The 17,033-nt window shown below is 62.4% G+C and overlaps 2 protein-coding genes across 3 annotated transcripts in view; both read left to right on the forward strand.

The window, feature by feature from the left end:
• The window catches only part of CACNA2D2 (calcium voltage-gated channel auxiliary subunit alpha2delta 2), a 211,101-nt gene extending 197,727 nt beyond the window's left edge, over nt 1–13,374 (forward strand). The window contains exons 22-39 of one of the 2 annotated variants that reach the window (XM_054640210.2): nt 1,115–1,191; nt 2,369–2,389; nt 4,632–4,692; nt 6,967–7,064; nt 7,260–7,350; nt 7,482–7,544; nt 7,648–7,751; nt 7,837–7,935; nt 8,026–8,120; nt 8,362–8,409; nt 8,796–8,867; nt 9,018–9,170; nt 9,287–9,339; nt 9,432–9,487; nt 9,572–9,695; nt 10,216–10,325; nt 10,533–10,621; nt 11,248–13,374. In XM_054640210.2, coding sequence (XP_054496185.2) covers nt 1,115–1,191; nt 2,369–2,389; nt 4,632–4,692; nt 6,967–7,064; nt 7,260–7,350; nt 7,482–7,544; nt 7,648–7,751; nt 7,837–7,935; nt 8,026–8,120; nt 8,362–8,409; nt 8,796–8,867; nt 9,018–9,170; nt 9,287–9,339; nt 9,432–9,487; nt 9,572–9,695; nt 10,216–10,325; nt 10,533–10,621; nt 11,248–11,376 — 1,543 coding nt within the window. In that variant the 3' untranslated portion in view covers nt 11,377–13,374. The remainder of the gene's footprint in view (nt 1–1,114; nt 1,192–2,368; nt 2,390–4,631; nt 4,693–6,966; nt 7,065–7,259; nt 7,351–7,481; nt 7,545–7,647; nt 7,752–7,836; nt 7,936–8,025; nt 8,121–8,361; nt 8,410–8,795; nt 8,868–9,017; nt 9,171–9,286; nt 9,340–9,431; nt 9,488–9,571; nt 9,696–10,215; nt 10,326–10,532; nt 10,622–11,247) is intronic. The other variant, XM_054640211.2, reaches the window with a different exon arrangement.
• Nucleotides 13,375–14,029: 655 nt separating this feature from the next.
• TMEM115 (transmembrane protein 115) lies at nt 14,030–16,973 on the forward strand. The gene is made up of 2 exons (XM_054640446.2): nt 14,030–15,092; nt 15,782–16,973. The coding sequence occupies exons 1-2, from the start codon at nt 14,239–14,241 to the stop codon at nt 15,984–15,986; spliced, it is 1,059 nt and encodes a 352-aa protein (XP_054496421.1). The 5' UTR covers nt 14,030–14,238; the 3' UTR covers nt 15,987–16,973.
• Nucleotides 16,974–17,033: the final 60 nt, after the last annotated feature.

The raw sequence follows: 17,033 nt of genomic DNA on the forward strand, positions 1-17,033 counted from the left end.
GCCCCTGTTGCCCAGTGTGCTCTCCACCTCCTCCTCCTCTTCCTCCTCCTCCTCCTCACCACCCAGCTCTGGAGAGGCTGGCAAGGGTCACAGCCACTCCCCACTGCTCTGCAGCAGGGATATTTCCTGGGTTTCCCTGGGATGCCACCAACACTGAACAGAAAAAAGCCACCACCCTTTTCCTGAGAGCTGTGGTTTGGGGTGCCAGCAGCTCTGCTGTGCTGGCTGCAATGCCCAGACCGTGCCCCTGCTGCCAGTGCAGACAGGGTTATCTGAAGGGGTGCTTTAGGGAGGAAACCCAGATCCCAGTGGCTCTGGTGCAGGAGTTACATCTGATGAGAGTCAGGAATGTGTTCTTGCTCAGTTATTCCTGGCAACACCTGGCACAAACTCTGTCACCAAAGGCCACTGCAGCTGGCACCAGGGAGTCCAGTTCCCTCTGGCAGTGTGTCCTGTGGGTTAAGCAGCCCCAGCACCACCTCCTGCTATCTCCTTTCCCACCCTGTCCCACAGCCTGCATGCCAGATTCCTGGCTGGCAGATCACTCTTGTTCCTGACTTGTCTGGCTCCTGGTGCCTGTATAATGGTTGTCATTGGTTTCTCCAGTCTGGGAAGGCTTTGTCCCTTCTTTAATGGGCTGTATCTCTTTGTGCCTTCCTCCCTCACAGGGATGGTGTGTTCCTCTTCCACATGCACCTCCCTTGGTTCCTGGGCTGGCACATCCTGCCCATCTCAGCCCTGGCTAGGCAGATGTGCCAACTTCTGTGCCCATGTATGCCCCCAGCACAGCCCTGGGTGCTCTGGGCATGACCCTGGATAGCTCAGGATGACCCTGGGTGCTCTGAGGATGACCCTGGGTGCTTTGAGGATGACCTTGGATGCCCCAGGATGACCCTGGGTGCTCTGAGGATGACTCTGGATGCCTCAGGACAGTGCTGGCTGCAGTTCCTGGAGAGCAGGACACAGCAGGCTGTGGAGGGGGCCAGTGGGGCTCTGCCTGCTATCACCTGGGTGTAGCTGCTGCCAGCAGGTGCCAGGCAGGGACTGGGAGCTGGCCAAGGATTCTGGGAGGATGTAAAGCCTTACACCAGGTGTCTGCTCTCCCTCTTCACAGCCTGGGGCTGGTTCTGCCTCCCTACAGTACCTACTACATCCAGGCCAACCTCAGCGACCAGATCCTGCAAGTGAAGTGTAAGTAGCCCCTGGCTCTCCCCGCCGCCCTCTCACACCCCCCCTCACCCGCCCAGCCCGTGGCTGTCGGGGGGAGAAACACAAACCAAAGGCTTGGGAAAGGTCATAGGGATCACTGTGAGAGGCAAAATAAAAGCTAAAGCTAGGAGAGGCGTGAGTAGAGGTGAGCACACGGAGGGAAAGCGAGCTGCCTGCCTGGGGTGCCCCTGGGGTTTGGTCCTTGCGCAGCCCCGGGGCTGCAGGCAGGCTCAGGCTGCATAGGGAGGTGCTGCCTGTTCGCCTCCCGGGGACGAGGGATGGCGCTGTGGCAGCCACATCATTTGTGAGCCTGGGGAAGTTTGCATGGATCTCTTTAATTTCCTTTGGTTTATTACGATACTTTGGTTTCAGTTTAAGCCATTTATTCTTTTTATGAGTTTGGTTTCGGTTGGTTTCGATTTTTGTTTGGAATTAATCTGTGTACGTGTGTGTTAGCCTGGCCCCCCTATCTCTCTCTTTCTCTTTCCCCTGACCCCCCAAGCCTTTTCCCCACCTCAGGTCCACGCTGCTCCCAGGGACCCTCTCCCCATGGGAGAACTGGACCCTTCCCCTCTCCCCTCTGGTTCCCCCTGTTTCTCCCTCTCGGCCACCCCGGTGGCCTGACCCCAGCCCCACTCCGGATCCAGCCCCTGCCACCCCCTCCATCCATGGGCAGGAGCCCTGTGTCCCTGTGGGGACAAGGCCAGGCTGTCCCCATCCCTGGGAGGGGGGATCCCCCCGCCCTCCCCAGCTCTGCCCACCGTGCCGTGCATGCCCCCTGACTCAGTGAGGACATTTTGATATCAAGACTGTTGCAACTGTTTGCTACTGATTCTCATTTTCCTTTGGAGTATTGAATATATATCTATATATTTCTCTAGTTATATCTTTGCATTTTATTTTTTGTTCTTATTTCACCGTGGCCTTTGCTTTTTCTTTTGTTACTGGGTTTTTCTTATGTTTTCTTTTCTTCATGTCGTTTTTTGCAAGAGGTTTCCTTTTGGTATGATTATAGTACACAATATTTTTATTCAAACGTCGATTGAATAAAATATTGTTTGTGCCCCCCTTCCCCCTTTCCACCCAACCCCTTTTTTTTTTGTTTGTTGTTTTTTGTTTGTTGTTTTTCTTGCTTTCTCTCTATGGTGGATTCACACAGTACCAAACATCAAAATGAAGGGCAAGTATTTTCAGTCTCAGACCACTCACCTTCACCACCCCGTCCCCTGCCCCGTGTCCAGTCCCCCCCAGCCCCCTGCTTGCCCATCTCCCTGCCCGTTTGCCACGCCGAACCTGCAAACCGCCACCAACTCGCCCTTCCTCCCTTCTCCTTCTCCTCTTCCTCCTCCTCTCCTCCAGTTCCCCCTTTATTTGAAAGCAACATGTCTTGTTCTGTTCATGAGAGCTTTGTCACGAAAATCCCACTCCCTCCCTGCGCATCACTCCCAAACCTGGTTCGATATCGTTCAAGAGCTGATCTTGTATGAAACTGCCCTTTTTGACCCACGAGGAGTTTGTAGCTAGTTGGATGCCCTGCTCTTCCTCCCTAACGCTGCCCCTTCTTGCTCCTCTTCTCCCGCTCGTCTCCTCCAACTCCTTCTCCCCTTCTCCTGGCTCCTTTGCTTCCTCCTCCCCAAGACAACTCAACCTGAAAGGGATAGGGCTGTGCAGGGAGAGGGGGGCTGTGGGGTGGGTGCCCCAAGGTGGCAGGGATGGAGGACAGGCGGGGGGCCCAATCCATCAGCCTCTGGGACAGGCTTTTTGGGGAAAGCCTACAAGCAGGAACGCTCTGCAGAGATGGGATGGGACCACTGGGGCAGTGCCTCCCAGCTGCACAGGTGACGGCGAGCCTGGCCCCAGGGGCAGGCGGGACGGCTGAGCTCAGGGGTGCCACACTGCCTGCCCCCACAGCTGCTCGGTGGCCGTCCCCCCTGCCCTGGGGACCAGCATGGCATGGTGCAGTGTCCTGTACCGCTGAAGGTGCGGTGTCCTGGTGCCATCTGTGCCCCTGGGAGCAGCCAAGTTTGAGCCCCAAGTCCCACCGAGGCAGGCCGAGGTGCCAGGGTCGGTCTGTCCCTGCAGTGGAGCAGGACATCCCCCATGGGACACAGGATTTGGCCCCCATTCCCTCACTGCCAGAGGGGCCTCCTGACCCACAGCTCCCACTCAGCCCCACAGTGGGCCAGGGGACACCCACGCCACCACTCTCCATCCCACGCAGCCCCCAGCACACGGCACCCACCAGCAGCCTGCCTGGCACCCCCTCCCTGGCACCGGCAGGGACACGGCTTGGGGGGGCACTGCAGCACAGGAGGGGCCATGGGGGACAGGGCCAGGCGAGCAGGACAGTGGAGAGGTGGAAGTGTCACCCTCAGCCCTGTTCAATCAGCCTTGAGTTGCCTCTTCCCAGCGCCCCTGTGATGGCAATGCTGATGGACCAAGTACGAGTGTTTGTACTCCTCCTCCTCCTCTTCCTCTTCTTCCTCTCATCGGCTTGTACCCAGCCCCTGCCTCCAGCCCTCAGAGAGCAACAGTCCAACCTCTGGCTGTGCCGTGCAATGCACCAGGAGCTGGCGGGAGGGCAAGGGGGTGGCGGTGCCCGTCCTGGGGGAGATGTTATCCCGGGGTGTCCCAGGGCACCCCCCATGCACCCCCCAACCCAGCTCGCCCCCGCGAGCTGAGCCCTGCATCCTCTGTCTCCTCTGCCGGGGGCAATCCCAGAGACCCCCCAAAGCTACTGGGCTGCACCCCTGTTAAAGCAGAGCGCGGATCCCCGTCCCCATGGGGGTACCACGGCCCCGGGGAGGGAGGGGGCACCGGTGCCCGGCAGTGGAGCCCGGCAGCGCATTGCACGGCCCTGCAGCAGGGCGGGAGCCTCTGGTTGGACTGTCCTCGGCAAGGTTTCCCTCTGGCCGTGTTGATGCCTGAAAACTCCCTTTATTTTTTTTCTCCCGACAACCGAGTGTTCTGGTGATCCTCCTCCGGCCAGGAGCGCAGCATGTGGTTCCCTGCCCTCGCCCACCACCCCTCCCCCGAGAGAGAGACGTCCCCGCCCTCCCGAACATGCATATATATATATATACATGTGCGCACATATATATATGTGTGTGTGTCTGTGTGTCCCTGCGTACCGGCCGCGTACGCACCGCGCGCCTCCAGCCCGCCACCGAGCAAATTCGAGCCGAGATGGGCAAACCTCTCCTGATTTGGCTTAACCTTCCTTCCCGTGCGGTGCCAGCAACAGCAGAACGGCCTTTTCCTTCCTCTCTTGTTACCAAGAGCAGCAAATGCCTTTTTCTTTTTTTCTAATTTTTTTTGTTCCCTCCCCTCTCTCTCTCTCTCTCTCTCTCTCTGTCCGTCTCTCTCCCTCCTGGCCCCGGCGCCCCCGCTCCCCGCCGGATAACCTTCCCTTTCTGTTGCAGATTTTGAATACCTGCTGCCCAACAGCTTTGAGTCGGAGGGACATGTGTTCATTGCTCCCAGGTAGCTTTGCGTGTGCGCTTGCCGAGGTGTGCATCCGCCCCGGCCCCGCTGCCGACCCCCCCATCGCCCCCATCCTCGCCTCATCGTGCCTTGTCCCCGCTCCCCGTGCCCTGTGGCTGTGTGTGTCGTGTGCCCGCTCGGCCGCGGGGCTGCCGCCGGGACCCCGGCCCCGCGGTTGCATCCAGCACAGTATATATCTATATTTTTATATATTTTTATATATATATATATGCACCCGGTGCAGCCCGACCTCTGCGCGTGCATATATAGGTATAGTTTCTGAAAATCCTGCCGAGCGAGGGGCCGCCGGCCGCATCATACAGTCGTGCTGGCTGCGGGGGGGGGGAGAAGGAGGGGGAGGTTTCGGCCCAAATTTGGGATGCCCAGAGGGTTTGGGGACATGAGGAGCCCATAGCAGCCCCCTGACGGACAGATGTGTCCCCTCCCCTGGGCCATGCCGCCCAGTGTGTCACCTAGCAGGGATAAAGGGCCATCCATCACTGGGCTGTTTGGGGAACCCCATGGCTCTGCCAGCACCGCGCCCTTCCCGCCACCACAGTGCAATCTCTAATTAACACCACCAGCTAATCACCTATCTGCTCATAGGTTGTTACGGCAGCTACACGTCCTGTTAGGGGACGTTTTGCCAGTGCAGCTTTTGGGGATTACAGTGGGTTGAGGTCCAGCACAGCCACCTGCGGGTACCCCCTGCCCTCCCGGCCCGCAGCAGCAGTCACTCGCTCCAGCTCTGGGCGAAGCAGCCCGGAATGTGCAGTCACTGCGCCCGCTGCCTTTTTGGGGAGCTGAGTCCCCAGGCCCTCTGCTGGGCACTGGGGGTGAAGCTCAGGACACATGGGAGCCAAAGCAGAGCGTGAATGAGAAACAGGAACACAGTTATTGAAAACTGGCCGTAAGCACGCCGAGAGGATGGATAGGGAGGGGATGCCCGAGGCCCCAGGAGTGGGGCTGCACCCACTGAGGCTGCAGTGCCTGCTCCGTGCCCGGTGCGGGGCTCTGCAGACGCTGCAGCTGGAGAGAACAGCGGGTGTGGAAGTCAGGGCGAGCCCCTCGGTATCCCCAGGGCGGCTCCGTGAGCAGCCTCGGTGCGGTGGGGCAGGGAGGGGCCGTGTGCCCAGGGCGACTGTATGATCTGCTGCCGCGCCCACGGGCCTCTGGGCATTTTCAGAAACCGTATATCCCCCGTCCCCCGTGGGTGTGTGAGTACCTGTATCTGTGCGTGTCGGTGGAGGTATTTAGGTGGCTGTTCCCCCCCGAACAGGGGTGGAGGGGCCGGGCCGAGCTGGACAGGGTGCCTCACCTTTTTCAGCTGCCCTGTGGGCATGCTCCCTGCCACCCTTTGCTCCGTTTGTCCTCTGAATGACAGAGTTTTTGGCAGTCAGGAGCTTGGTGGAGGGGTTGTGAGTGGGGGAGCCCTGAGCACCCTGTCACTGTTCACAGCCACACTGCTGAGGACAGGAGGCTCTTGGCACACTGGGGTGGCACTAACCTGTGCCACCCAGAGTCTCGTGGTGACCAACAGGTTACAGCTGTCCCTGGCATCGGTGGGGCTGGGACTCTGTGCTCAGGATGTCCCAGACTGAAGCAGGGACATGGCACCCACCATACTGCCTGTCCCAGGAGTGTCTCAGGGCCATGATGCCCATGGGCAAGCACCCATCTCCACCAGCTGGGCTCAGCCAGCACCCAACCAGCTGTGCAAAGGGCACAGCTACGGCTTTGAGTGCCTGCCTGGTGCTGCCAGTGCAGCTGTGGAGAATCCTGAGGCAAATCCCTGCTGGCACCCACAATGGAGCCCCAATCCCTGGGGTGCCACAGGGGCAGGGCAGGGTGGGCACAGCCCCGCAGGTAAGTATGGTGCCAGAGGCACCCAGTCCCACAAGTAGCCCCAGCGGGATGGGGAGAGATGGACTCGGTGTTGTACCGTTCTGGGCAAACCAGATCCATCAGAGCTTGCCCTGGCAGAGGTGACGGCACCTCAGGGCCTGTGGCAGTGACAGACCTGGTGACTGGTGGGACACTTCCCTGGTGGCACTGCAGGCAGCTGGGGCTGGGTACTGGGCAGTCTGCAGAGGTGCCCACAGCCAGTTCCCCTGGCGGGTGACACTCCCAGGAGAGGTGGCAGTCACCACCATTGTGTCCCTGTCAAGCCTGGGTGCTGGCAGCACAGCCAGCCCCTGCCCTGCTGTCCCCGGGGCAGAACTGACCTTGCCTTTTCCATCCCCACGAACCACAAACCTTGTCCCCAAACCCCAGAGAGTATTGCAAAGACCTCGACCTGTCGGATAACAACACCGAGTTCCTGGAAAACTTTATTGCCCTCATGGAAAAGGTGACCCCAGACTCCAAGCAGTGTGAGTAGCTGGGATGGCTGCTGGGGGGGCTGCTGGGGGGTTGAGGGTGGATGGGGATTCAGGGGGAGGTGGAGCAGGGGATAAAGTGTGCTGGGGTTGGGGTCCTGGGAGCTGCTGCAGAGTGGGTGCTGGGACAGAGCTGGGGACATGGGTGGCCCTCATGGGGTCAGCTCTCACCTCCTCCTCCTCTCCAAGGCGACAACTTCCTCCTGCACAACCTAATCCTGGACACGGGTATCACACAGCAGCTGGTGGACCAGGTCTGGAAGGACCAGGACCTCAACACGTAGGTGGAGGGGAGATGGCCCAGGGTGGGCAGCACTGTCTTGGGACAGATGAGGATGGGGATGGGCTGTGGAGGCAGGGGCAGAGCAAAACCCCACTGATGGCTGGTGTACCTGGCCCCTCTCCTTGCAGGTACAGCCTCCTGGCTGTCTTCGCAGCCACCGACGGGGGCATCACCCGTGTCTTCCCTAACAAGTGAGTGTCTGCCCTGCACAGTGGCGTGTCTGCTCCTGCTGGGCCATCTCTGGTGGGACCAGAGATGGCAGTGACAGTCATGGCTGTGGCTTCTCCCTGCCAGGGCCGCAGATGACTGGGAGGAGGAACCGGAGCCCTTCAATGCCAGCTTCTACCGGAGGAGCCTGGACAACAAGGGCTACATCTTCAAGCCACCCTATCGAGATGGTGGGTGCCAGCTCAGGGTGACAGGATGTGACCCAGGCTGGCACTGGCTCCATGTGTCCCCTGATGTCACCCCTGCCTTCCACAGCTGGCTACCGGGGGCTGGACCTGGAGAACAACACCATTGGGATCCTGGTGAGCACCGCCGTGGAGCTCAGCATCGGGGGCAAGACTCTGAAGCCCGCAGGTAGGCAGGGAGCTGGGTGCCCTGGTGCCAGGCTGGGGGGTCCCTGCACCCCCTCCAGGCTGCAGCTCACCCTGTCTCCCACTGCCCCAGTGGTGGGGGTGAAGCTGGACCTGGAGGCCTGGGCTGAGAAGTTCAAAGTGCTGGCGAGCAACCGGACAGACCGAGACCAGCTGGGCACCCGCCGGGTACGTCCTGGGGCTGGCACAGCCAGGGAACAGGGGTGCAGACAGGGCAGGGAGGGAGCTCTGCGTGCTGGGGGGCACTGCTGGGACATGGTGCCTGTGGTTGGAATGGGTTTGTTCCTCAGGGTTCCTGTCCCCAGCCTCTGGGGACACCACCCTGCATGTCCCCTTCTGGCTGGGAGGACAGCTCTGGGGGGATGACCATCCTGCTAACCTGTCCCTCTGCCCTGCTTTTGGTTGACAGTGTGACCCCTCAAGCAGCTGTGAGATGGACTGTGAGGCCAACAACAAGGTGGGTGGTGGGCAGGGGTGGGAGCAGCTGGTGGGGGTGTATGGAATGGCTGGGAGAGATCCGTGTCTCCTGCTTACCCAGCCTGTGCACCCACCCTGTGCCCTGCTGCTCCCCCAAGCTCAGCCAGACCCAGCCCACCTCACAGGGATGAAGGCCTGGGGGTTGCCCCATGGATGGTGGACCCTCTGAGAGGGTTGTTAAACCCCCAGGCTGGGTGGTGTCTACTGCTCCCTGCAACCAGCATGGGTGCTCCTGGCACTGAGATGCTTCTGAGGCTTGGGGACACCATGCTGGCCCCCCTGCCTGACAGCCTGCCACCCTCCCCTGCTAGTCCTGCCTTGCCCTGGCCATGGCCAGGGTTGGATGACACTGCCCTCCTTCCTCAGGACCTCATCTGTGTCCTCATTGATGATGGGGGCTTCCTGGTGCTGTCCAACCAGGAGGACCATTGGTACCAGGTGAGCAGTGCCCGCAGCTCCCCAGGGCGGGGATGCCAGCCAGGAGCTGAACCCTGAGCTCGTGGCTGTGACACTGCCCCACTCGAGTCCCCTCCAGGGGAGCCCGTGCCAAGGTGGCATTTGGGTGCAGATTCAGTGTTCCCATTTCAGGTGGGCAAGTTCTTCAGTGAAGTGGATGCCAACCTGATGTCTGCCCTCTACAACAACTCCTTCTACGCCCGCAAGGAGTCCTACGACTTCCAGTCCGTCTGTGCCCCCGAGGCCCCCAGCAACACGGGCGCGGCGCCCCGCGGCGTCTTCGTGGTGAGACCCACGGGGATGCTGCATTCCAGCTGCTCTGGGAGCTCAGGGACCCACGAGTGTGTCCCCAGTGCCCCTCATGGGCACCTGCTGGCTCACTGCCCCCTCTCTACCCACAGCCCACTGTGGCCGACCTCCTGAGCCTCGCCTGGTGGACCTCGGCTGCAGCCTGGTGAGTCCTGTCCTGTCCCTGGAGCCAATCCCACTGGGGAGGACATGGGGTGTCCTTGTCACAGCTGACGTGGCCACGCTCTGCTTGCCCAGGTCCCTGTTCCAGCAGTTCCTGTACAGCCTCACCTACAGCAGCTGGTTCCAGACGGGTCAGTGCTGGGGAGCTTTGAGCTGGGGGTGGGCAGGGCTGGGGGGGTTGGTGGCCTTTGTCCCACAGCGCTGTGCTGGCACAGAGGAGGTGGTGGGGGACGGCATGGAGGCCAGGGAGACGAGCTGCATCATGAAGCAGACCCAGTACTACTTCAGCACCGTCAACGCCACCTACAACGCCATCATCGACTGCGGCAACTGCTCCAGGTGGGTCTGTCCCCACTGTCCCACCCCTGGGCAGGGCTGGGGACACCCCTGAGGCTGCCTGTGCCAAGGTGCCCTGCAGCAGCCTCTGTGGGGGCAGTAGGAGATGCTATGTAGCATTTAGGGGGACAGGGGGGACAGAGAGGAACAGTGGTGTCCCCATGGGCTGTGGGTGATGGTGTCCCCAGGGATCCTCTGCGTGGAACCAAACCCTGGAAGGCCATCAAGGCCATCAGTGCTGAGTCCCTGGGCAGCCCCTCAGCATGGGGATGGGCAGAGAGGTGGAGATGAGGGTGGGGATGGAGGCCACGGCAGGAAATGGGGTTGGGGACAAGGCTGGGAATGTGGACAGGCATGAGGTCAGGGATAGGGATGAAGCTGGGGACAGGGATGGGGAGGAGGGCAGGGACAGTGATGAAATTGGGTCTGGGGAGGTGCTGCTGGTTCAGCAGGGCTGGCACTGGTGGCTGGAGGGGATTGGGGCACAGGGTAAGGGGGGGTCCCACTGCCTTTGCACCCCCAGGCTGTTCCATGCACAGAGACTGGCCAACACCAACCTGCTCTTCGTGGTGGCTGACAAGCCCCTCTGCAGCCAGTGTGAGTCTGTCAAGCTGCTGCAGGCAGAGGTAAGAGGTATCCTTTGATGGCTGCATCCCACAGGGATGTGGCAGCAGCGAGGTGGGGGGACACGTGGGGTGTGTGGGACAGGCAGGGGGGCAAGGACCTGTGGAGTTGTGGAATTTGGTGGGGGTGGAGGGAGCTGGCCCGTGGCCACAGGGGCTGGGGGTGCCCTAGGAGCCCCCACTGCCCTGTTCCTGGTGGTTTCCTTGACCTGCCAAGCCCCCCCGAGGGACCCCAACCAGTGTGAGCTGGTGGACAGGCCCCGCTACCGGAAAGGCCCCCACATCTGCTTCGACTACAATGCAACAGTACGTGGGGCAGGGGCAGCAGAGCTGGGGCTGGCCCTGGGGAGGGCTGGGGGCAGGGGTCTCCTCTGGGGGGTCCCCTGAGGGATGCTCCACTGGGGGAGGTTTGGGCAGTGGGTCCCCCCAGAGCAGGGAATGGAGCCATGGGGGCATCCCAGGGGAGCCCTGAGGGGGAGGTGGAAAGGTGAGTGTTCCCCCTGGGGGGAAGAGAGCCATGGGTGTCCCCCAAGGGGAACAGGGCCATGAGGGGATCACCCAGAGGGGTGGGGGGACCCCTCTGATGGGGGTTTGGAGCCCAGGGAGGATAGGGAGAGGGCTCAGGAGCCCTGGGGTGTATTCCCTGGGGAGGTCACAGCTCTGAGGGGTCCCGGGGAGAGCAGTGCCATTCCCTCCTGGGGGAAAGCGCAGAGCCATGAGGGTCCCGGGGAGAGCAGCAGCAGGGGTGGCCCCCAGGCTGTGCTGCAGGGCAGGAGGCTCTCAGGGCTGCAGGGAGGTGGCAGATGCCCCTGCCAGGGCAGTGGGTGCCTGTGCCAGGGCAATGGGGTGTCCCAGCCAGGGCAGTGGGTGCCCCCGGGGTGCCGAGGCACTGCCGAGGGTGCCCCACGGCCCCTCTCTCTTCCCCCACCCAGGAAGATACCTCAGACTGCGGCCGAGGGGCTTCCTTCTCCCCCTCCCTGGGGATCCTGCTCTCGCTGCAGCTGCTGCTCCTCTACTCCAGCACCAGCCGGCACCCACTGCCCCCGGCCGCCTGCCTTTAGCCCCCCGGCCGCCCCCGCCAGCTCTCTTTTCTTTCAACTTCCATCTCCATGCCCGTCCCCGGCCCGCTGGAGCGGGAGCGACGCCCCCTCCGCCGCCCGGGGCCCCCCCGGTGCCGCCCCGCTCTCCCCGCCGGCCGCAGCCAAAGAAGAGCCGGGCACCGGGCCGGGGCTCCCGGCAGAGCGGGCACCGGGCCGGGGCTCCCGGCAGAGCGGGCACCGGGCCGGGGCTCCCGGCAGAGCGGGCACCGGGCCGGGGCTCCCGGCAGAGCGGGCACCGGGCCGGGGCTCCCGGCAGAGCGGGCACCGGGCCGGGGCTCCCGGCACCGCGCCCTCTCGGCCACCCGGACTTGGAAAAGTGGCGTCGGTGTCCTTCGCCCGCAATTCCCACCCCTCCATCCACCTCGCCTATTTTTTTAGCCTGAAGATTTTAAAGCAGATCTTTCTACATCGAGTTTCCGACATTTTCACCTGGAGACCGGCGGGGTTTATTGTCAGCAACGAGGACACATGGGAAAACAAACAAACAAAAAAGAAAAAAAAAAAAAAAAAAAAAGGAAAAAAATGGGGGGGAAGGAAAAAAAAAAGAAAGAAAGAAAGAAAGAAAGGACTTGACTGTGCGGGTCAGTATCATTTGTTCTGGCGGTACCGGCCCCAGGGCGTGTGGGGCAGCTGCAATCCCTGCGGGCTCATCCCTGCGGGCTGGGGCTGGCAGGAACAGGGACAGGGACAGTGGCCTTTGCCTGCGGCACGATGGAGCCCCGGCCCCCGCGCTGGGCTCAGCCGTCCTTGGGCACAGATACTGGCGTGAAAAGGAGGAGGGGAAAAAAAAAGTATTTTGTTTCTTTTCCGTTCTGCAGATCACTGTGAATCCTGCCCGCTCAGCCCTGCCCCCCTCCAGCCCTGCGGGACCCCCTGCCCTGCCAAAGAGCCCGCGCTGGCCTGGCGGGCCCTGCTGCCCGTCCCTGGGGACGTGTCCCCGAGTGGGGCACGGCCTCCAGTGCGCAGCGGGAGGTGCCACATGTCCCCAGAAGGGCCGTGCCAGGCCCGGGCCCGTCCCGGGGCAGCGGGGCCGTGCCGGGTGCTGCCGGCCGGGGCACGGCAGGGGATGCGGGCAGGTGGCGCTCACCGGGGATGGCACCCCCCAGTCTCTCCACCGGGTGCCGGGGAGGGGACAGCGTGGCTGCTCTGCCCTGGCACCCCGCAGACCCCGCTGCACCCCACAAACCCAGCCCGGAGAGGCGCCGGGGGCTGGAGGGGCCCGGAGCAGGGTGACAGCCGTGACACCGGGTGACAGCTGTGACACCCGGGGTGCCACCCCCGCTGCTCCCGGCAGTGCCGGGGGTCCCTGGGCAGCCCTGGGGACCCTCACCCCCCCGGGGCACCCCGCTCAGAGCCACCCCATCAACCGGGTCCAGGGGAGCCCCTTCGGCACGGCCACCCCGGGGGGGCTGGGGAGGGCGCCAGGCGCTAATTAGTGCTGGGGTTAATTAATGGTCATTCTGCTTGTAGCTTTTTCAGTGTGTGTTTGGTTACTGTCTCTGGGAACCGTGTTTGAACAGATGGCTCTGTGTTACCGGGAGTGTGTGTACTTCTGTAGTCTAGTTAGGTGCTCTGCCAGAAAACCACCACTATACATACCTATAAATATATACATATATAGTCTATTTTAAGTTAAAAACCAATGAGACGAACGGGCGGCGTGGCCCCGGGCCCCCCGTCCCGCCGGGGTCACCTCCTGCCCTGTCCCCACCCAAAAGCTTCTCTCTCTGCTCATTCAAAGGCATTGGGTTTTTAATTGATTTTCTTTAATTTATTTTTAATTTCTTTTGGTTTCTTTCTTTTTTTTTTTTTTTGTACAGAAGAGTTGGAAAACTAAAAAAAAAAAAACCAACAAAAAGACGATTTGTAAGATATCGTGCGTGTGACTCCTTGTAAAATATTTTCAAATGGTTTATTACAGAGACTCAGTTATTAAATAATGTTCATATTTTCACTTCACAGGCGGTGGCTGCGTCATTGCCCGGGGCCGTGGGCACGGCTGGGGGGGCACAGCACGGGGGGGTGGGCACAGGATATCGGGGGGCTCTGCCAGGTGCGACACTGCCCTCACCCCTGCTGCACCTCGGGGGGCAGGGACACGGCACAGGCACAGCGCAGCGCCGGGGGCTCACAGAGCCCGCTCGCTGCACAGAGGGCCGGGGGCTCAGGCCCCCATCTTCCAGTGTCCCCGCAGGACCGTGTCACCCTGCCCACGCCCCACTCAATGCCCGTGTCCCCGCACCCGGGTCCCCCTGTTGCCGGGGTCAATGTCCCCGAGTGTCCTCCGTGCCAGCCCGCCCGTGTCCATAGCCCCGTTTCCCGGGGTTTCTGCCCCCCGTGTACGCACCCCCATGACTGCGACCTTCATGCCCCATAACCGTGCTCCGCCACCCCTCTCCTCCACGTCCCGCCGTGTCCCTCCCCCGTCCGTGTGCCTCGTTTGTCCCATGTCCTCCCCTTTCGTGTCGCTATCTCCCCTCCGTGTCCGTGTTCCCCCGTGTCCCCCGGCCGTGTGTCCCGTGTCGCCCCGCGCTGCCAACGTGGCCGCACTACAAGTCCCGGCGTGCCCCGCGGCGCCCCGGCCCCGCCCCCGCGGCAGCCACGCCCCGGCGCCCCCGTTCCGCGCATGCGCAACGGTCCTGTTTGTCCGCGCCCGGCCTGGCCCAGCGGAGGGTCCGAGCGCGGCCTGGCCCGAGGCGGCGGCGGAGGGAGAGAGCGGGGCCGGGGCCGGCCGGGGGCCGCGCGGGGCCCGGCGCGGGGAGGCGGGCGGGTGGGGCCGGGCAGCCCCCGCGGGGCCGCCCCGTCCCGCCCGCGGGGCCGAAGATGCGGCGGTACCTGCCGGTGGCCCGGCAGCACTTCCTGGCGGCGCTGGCCGGCACCAGCGTGGTGGTGAAGTCGCTGAGCGCCGCCGCGGTGCTGCTGTACCTGCTCTCCTTTGGGCTGGACACGGCCTACGGGCTGGGGGTGACGCCCGGCTACCTTCTGCCCCCCAACTTCTGGGTGTGGACGCTGCTGACGCACGGGCTGGTGGAGGAGCGCGCCTGGGGGCTGGCGGCCAGCCTGGCCACGCTGGGCACGGCCGGGCGGCTGCTGGAGCCCCTCTGGGGCGCGCTGGAGCTGCTCGTCTTCTTCGCCGTGGTGAACATCTCCGTGGGGCTCCTGGCCGCCCTCGCCTACTTCCTCACCTATGTGGCCTCCTTCCGCCTCCACTATCTGTTCGCCGTCCGCATCCACGGCGGTCTGGGCTTCCTCGGGGGGGTCTTGGTGGCCCTCAAGCAGACGATGGGGGACAGCACCGTACTGAAGGTGCCTCAGGTCAGAATGAAGGCTGTCCCCATGCTCCTGCTCCTTCTCCTGGCTCTGCTGCGGCTCGCTGCCCTCGTCGAGAGCAATGTACTGGCCTCGTACGGCTTCGGGCTCCTCTCCAGCTGGGTCTATCTCCGCTTCTACCAGCGGCACAGTAGAGGCCGCGGAGACATGAGCGACCACTTCGCCTTCGCCACTTTCTTCCCCGAGATCCTGCAGCCCGTGGTGGGTCTGGTGGCCAACCTGGTGCACAGCGTGCTAGTGAAGGTGCGGGTGTGCCGCAAGACCGTCAAGCGCTACGACGTGGGTGCCCCGTCCTCCATCACCATCAGCCTGCCGGGGACGGACCCCCAGGACGCCGAGAGGAGAAGGTACCGCCTGCCCTGCCCTGCCCGTAGGGATCGCGTTTAGGGACAGCGAGGGTACGGTTTAAAATCCAGCCAAGGAGGAGGGGGGAGATGTAGGTTCAGGGGCGCAGGAGGGGCCTTCTTCATGTGGTCTGCCACGGAGGTGGTGAGGAGCATTTCAGGGAGCTGGTGGGGCATTATCCTCCTCTTCCAGATGTGGGGCAGCAATGGAAGGGCAGGGGGAATCCTGGGAAAGGGGCAGACAAGGTATGGGGTTCCTGCAGAAGAAAGGAGGACAGTCTGGGACAGTGACAGCCTATGTTTGTGGCAGCCTTCCACCAGTTCACCCTGGCCCAGGGGAGGGCAGTGAGTCAGCCCCACACTCCAGCGCAGCCAGCACTGGCCTTCCTGACTCCTGGCAGGAGGGTTTGGACAGGGAGCTGGCACTCCCTTTTCCCTGCCCTGCTTTATGCCTTTATTCCCCATTCCCGGAGCTGCCCTCGTGTTGCACCACGTAGCATGAAAACTCCGTGTGAGTAGTCTGTGAGCCAGAGTGCATTTCTGTGGAGCAGTCCCAGGCGCTCCAGGTTTTCCCCAGCGCTGCTGAACCCACCCTTTCCTTCTGGGAGGAAGCCAGGGACTGACTTGCTCATTGCCCGATGGGGCAGAGCCGCTGTCCCGGGTTAACCTGCCCACGTACCCTTGTCCTGCAGGCAGCTGGCCCTGAAGGCTTTGAACGAGCGGCTGAAGCGCGTGGAGGACCAATCAGCCTGGCCCAGCATGGAGGATGATGATGAGGAGGCAGCAGCAGCAGCGAAGGCCAACAGCCCACTGCTGCCCGAGCCCAGCACGGCCGGGAAGAGCCCTGGCCAGGAGTCCAACCTCATCAGCTTCCAGGACGCCCCGGCCCAGCTGTGAGCGGCCCCTTCCCGCCCTGTCTCCGTGTGAGAGCTGCTAATCCCCCTCGGGTCCCCCTGGCCGGGGGCGGGGACTCCTCCCGCGGCACGGGCAGGGGGATACCTCATTCCAACGCTTCGCTGCTGCTGCTGCTCGCGGCCAGCACCAGGCACCCGGGACAGTGACACTGCCACCACCGTGAGGACAGGGATTCCTGGAGCCACCCCCCCAGCCGGGGCAGGCCGTGGAGTCGGTGCAGGCAGCGGGAGCTGTTCTGGGAGAGGGACACGGGGCTGATCCCTGCCCCAAGCCGCTGTGCTGGCCCTCGTGGGATCGAAGTCAGCTTCTCCTCTGTGCCAGGGCTTGGCCAGAGCACTCAACACATATTTTCTCCTTTCTGAAGGTAGTTTTGTCCCTAACCGAGGCAATGGGAAGGCTGGTGGGTTTCTCTTCTGAAGGTCTTTCCCGTGGGGAGCCTCCCCCCACCCCAGCAGGAGCTCACCAGGGCCGGTGAGAAGTTTGTTGGGTAGGAGGGGACAGGACCCTGGGCAGGAGGAGGCCACCCAGCCCCTCGTGGTGGTGCTCCAGCACTGCCAGCTCCAGGCTTTCATGGTGGGGATTCCTCCTTCCTCTCCTGCCCCCTCCCCCTGTGAGGAGCTGCTGCCCTTGGCTGCTCCCCGGCTAATCCGTTTGCCAGATTACACTAGAAGCTGGAATTAATTTTACAGTGGGACTCTAGCTGCTTCCTCTGGCAGCAGGTTTTCTTTCCTGCAGGTAGAATGTGGGCTCCCCCTTTCTTTTCCCTCCCTCTTTGTTGATGGAGTTTTTTTCCTGGATGGAGAGGATGCTCCCTGTGACAGCCTCCACCGCTCCTGATCCAGTGGGCAGTTCCCAGCCCTGGATATGGATCAGCAGTGTCATGATTATTTTTTTAAAGGACCACACGAGAAGGTTTTGTCAAATGGGAAGAACACAGACCTTTGGGTATCAATAAAGAGTTCTTTGAAAGCGCTGGCTCCTGCAGCAGAGCACGGGCAGGGTGGGAACCCAGCCCAGAGCAGCCCCTGG

This window comes from Agelaius phoeniceus, chromosome 11, assembly GCF_051311805.1.
Source record: "Agelaius phoeniceus isolate bAgePho1 chromosome 11, bAgePho1.hap1, whole genome shotgun sequence".
Classification (NCBI taxonomy): domain Eukaryota; kingdom Metazoa; phylum Chordata; class Aves; order Passeriformes; family Icteridae; genus Agelaius; species Agelaius phoeniceus.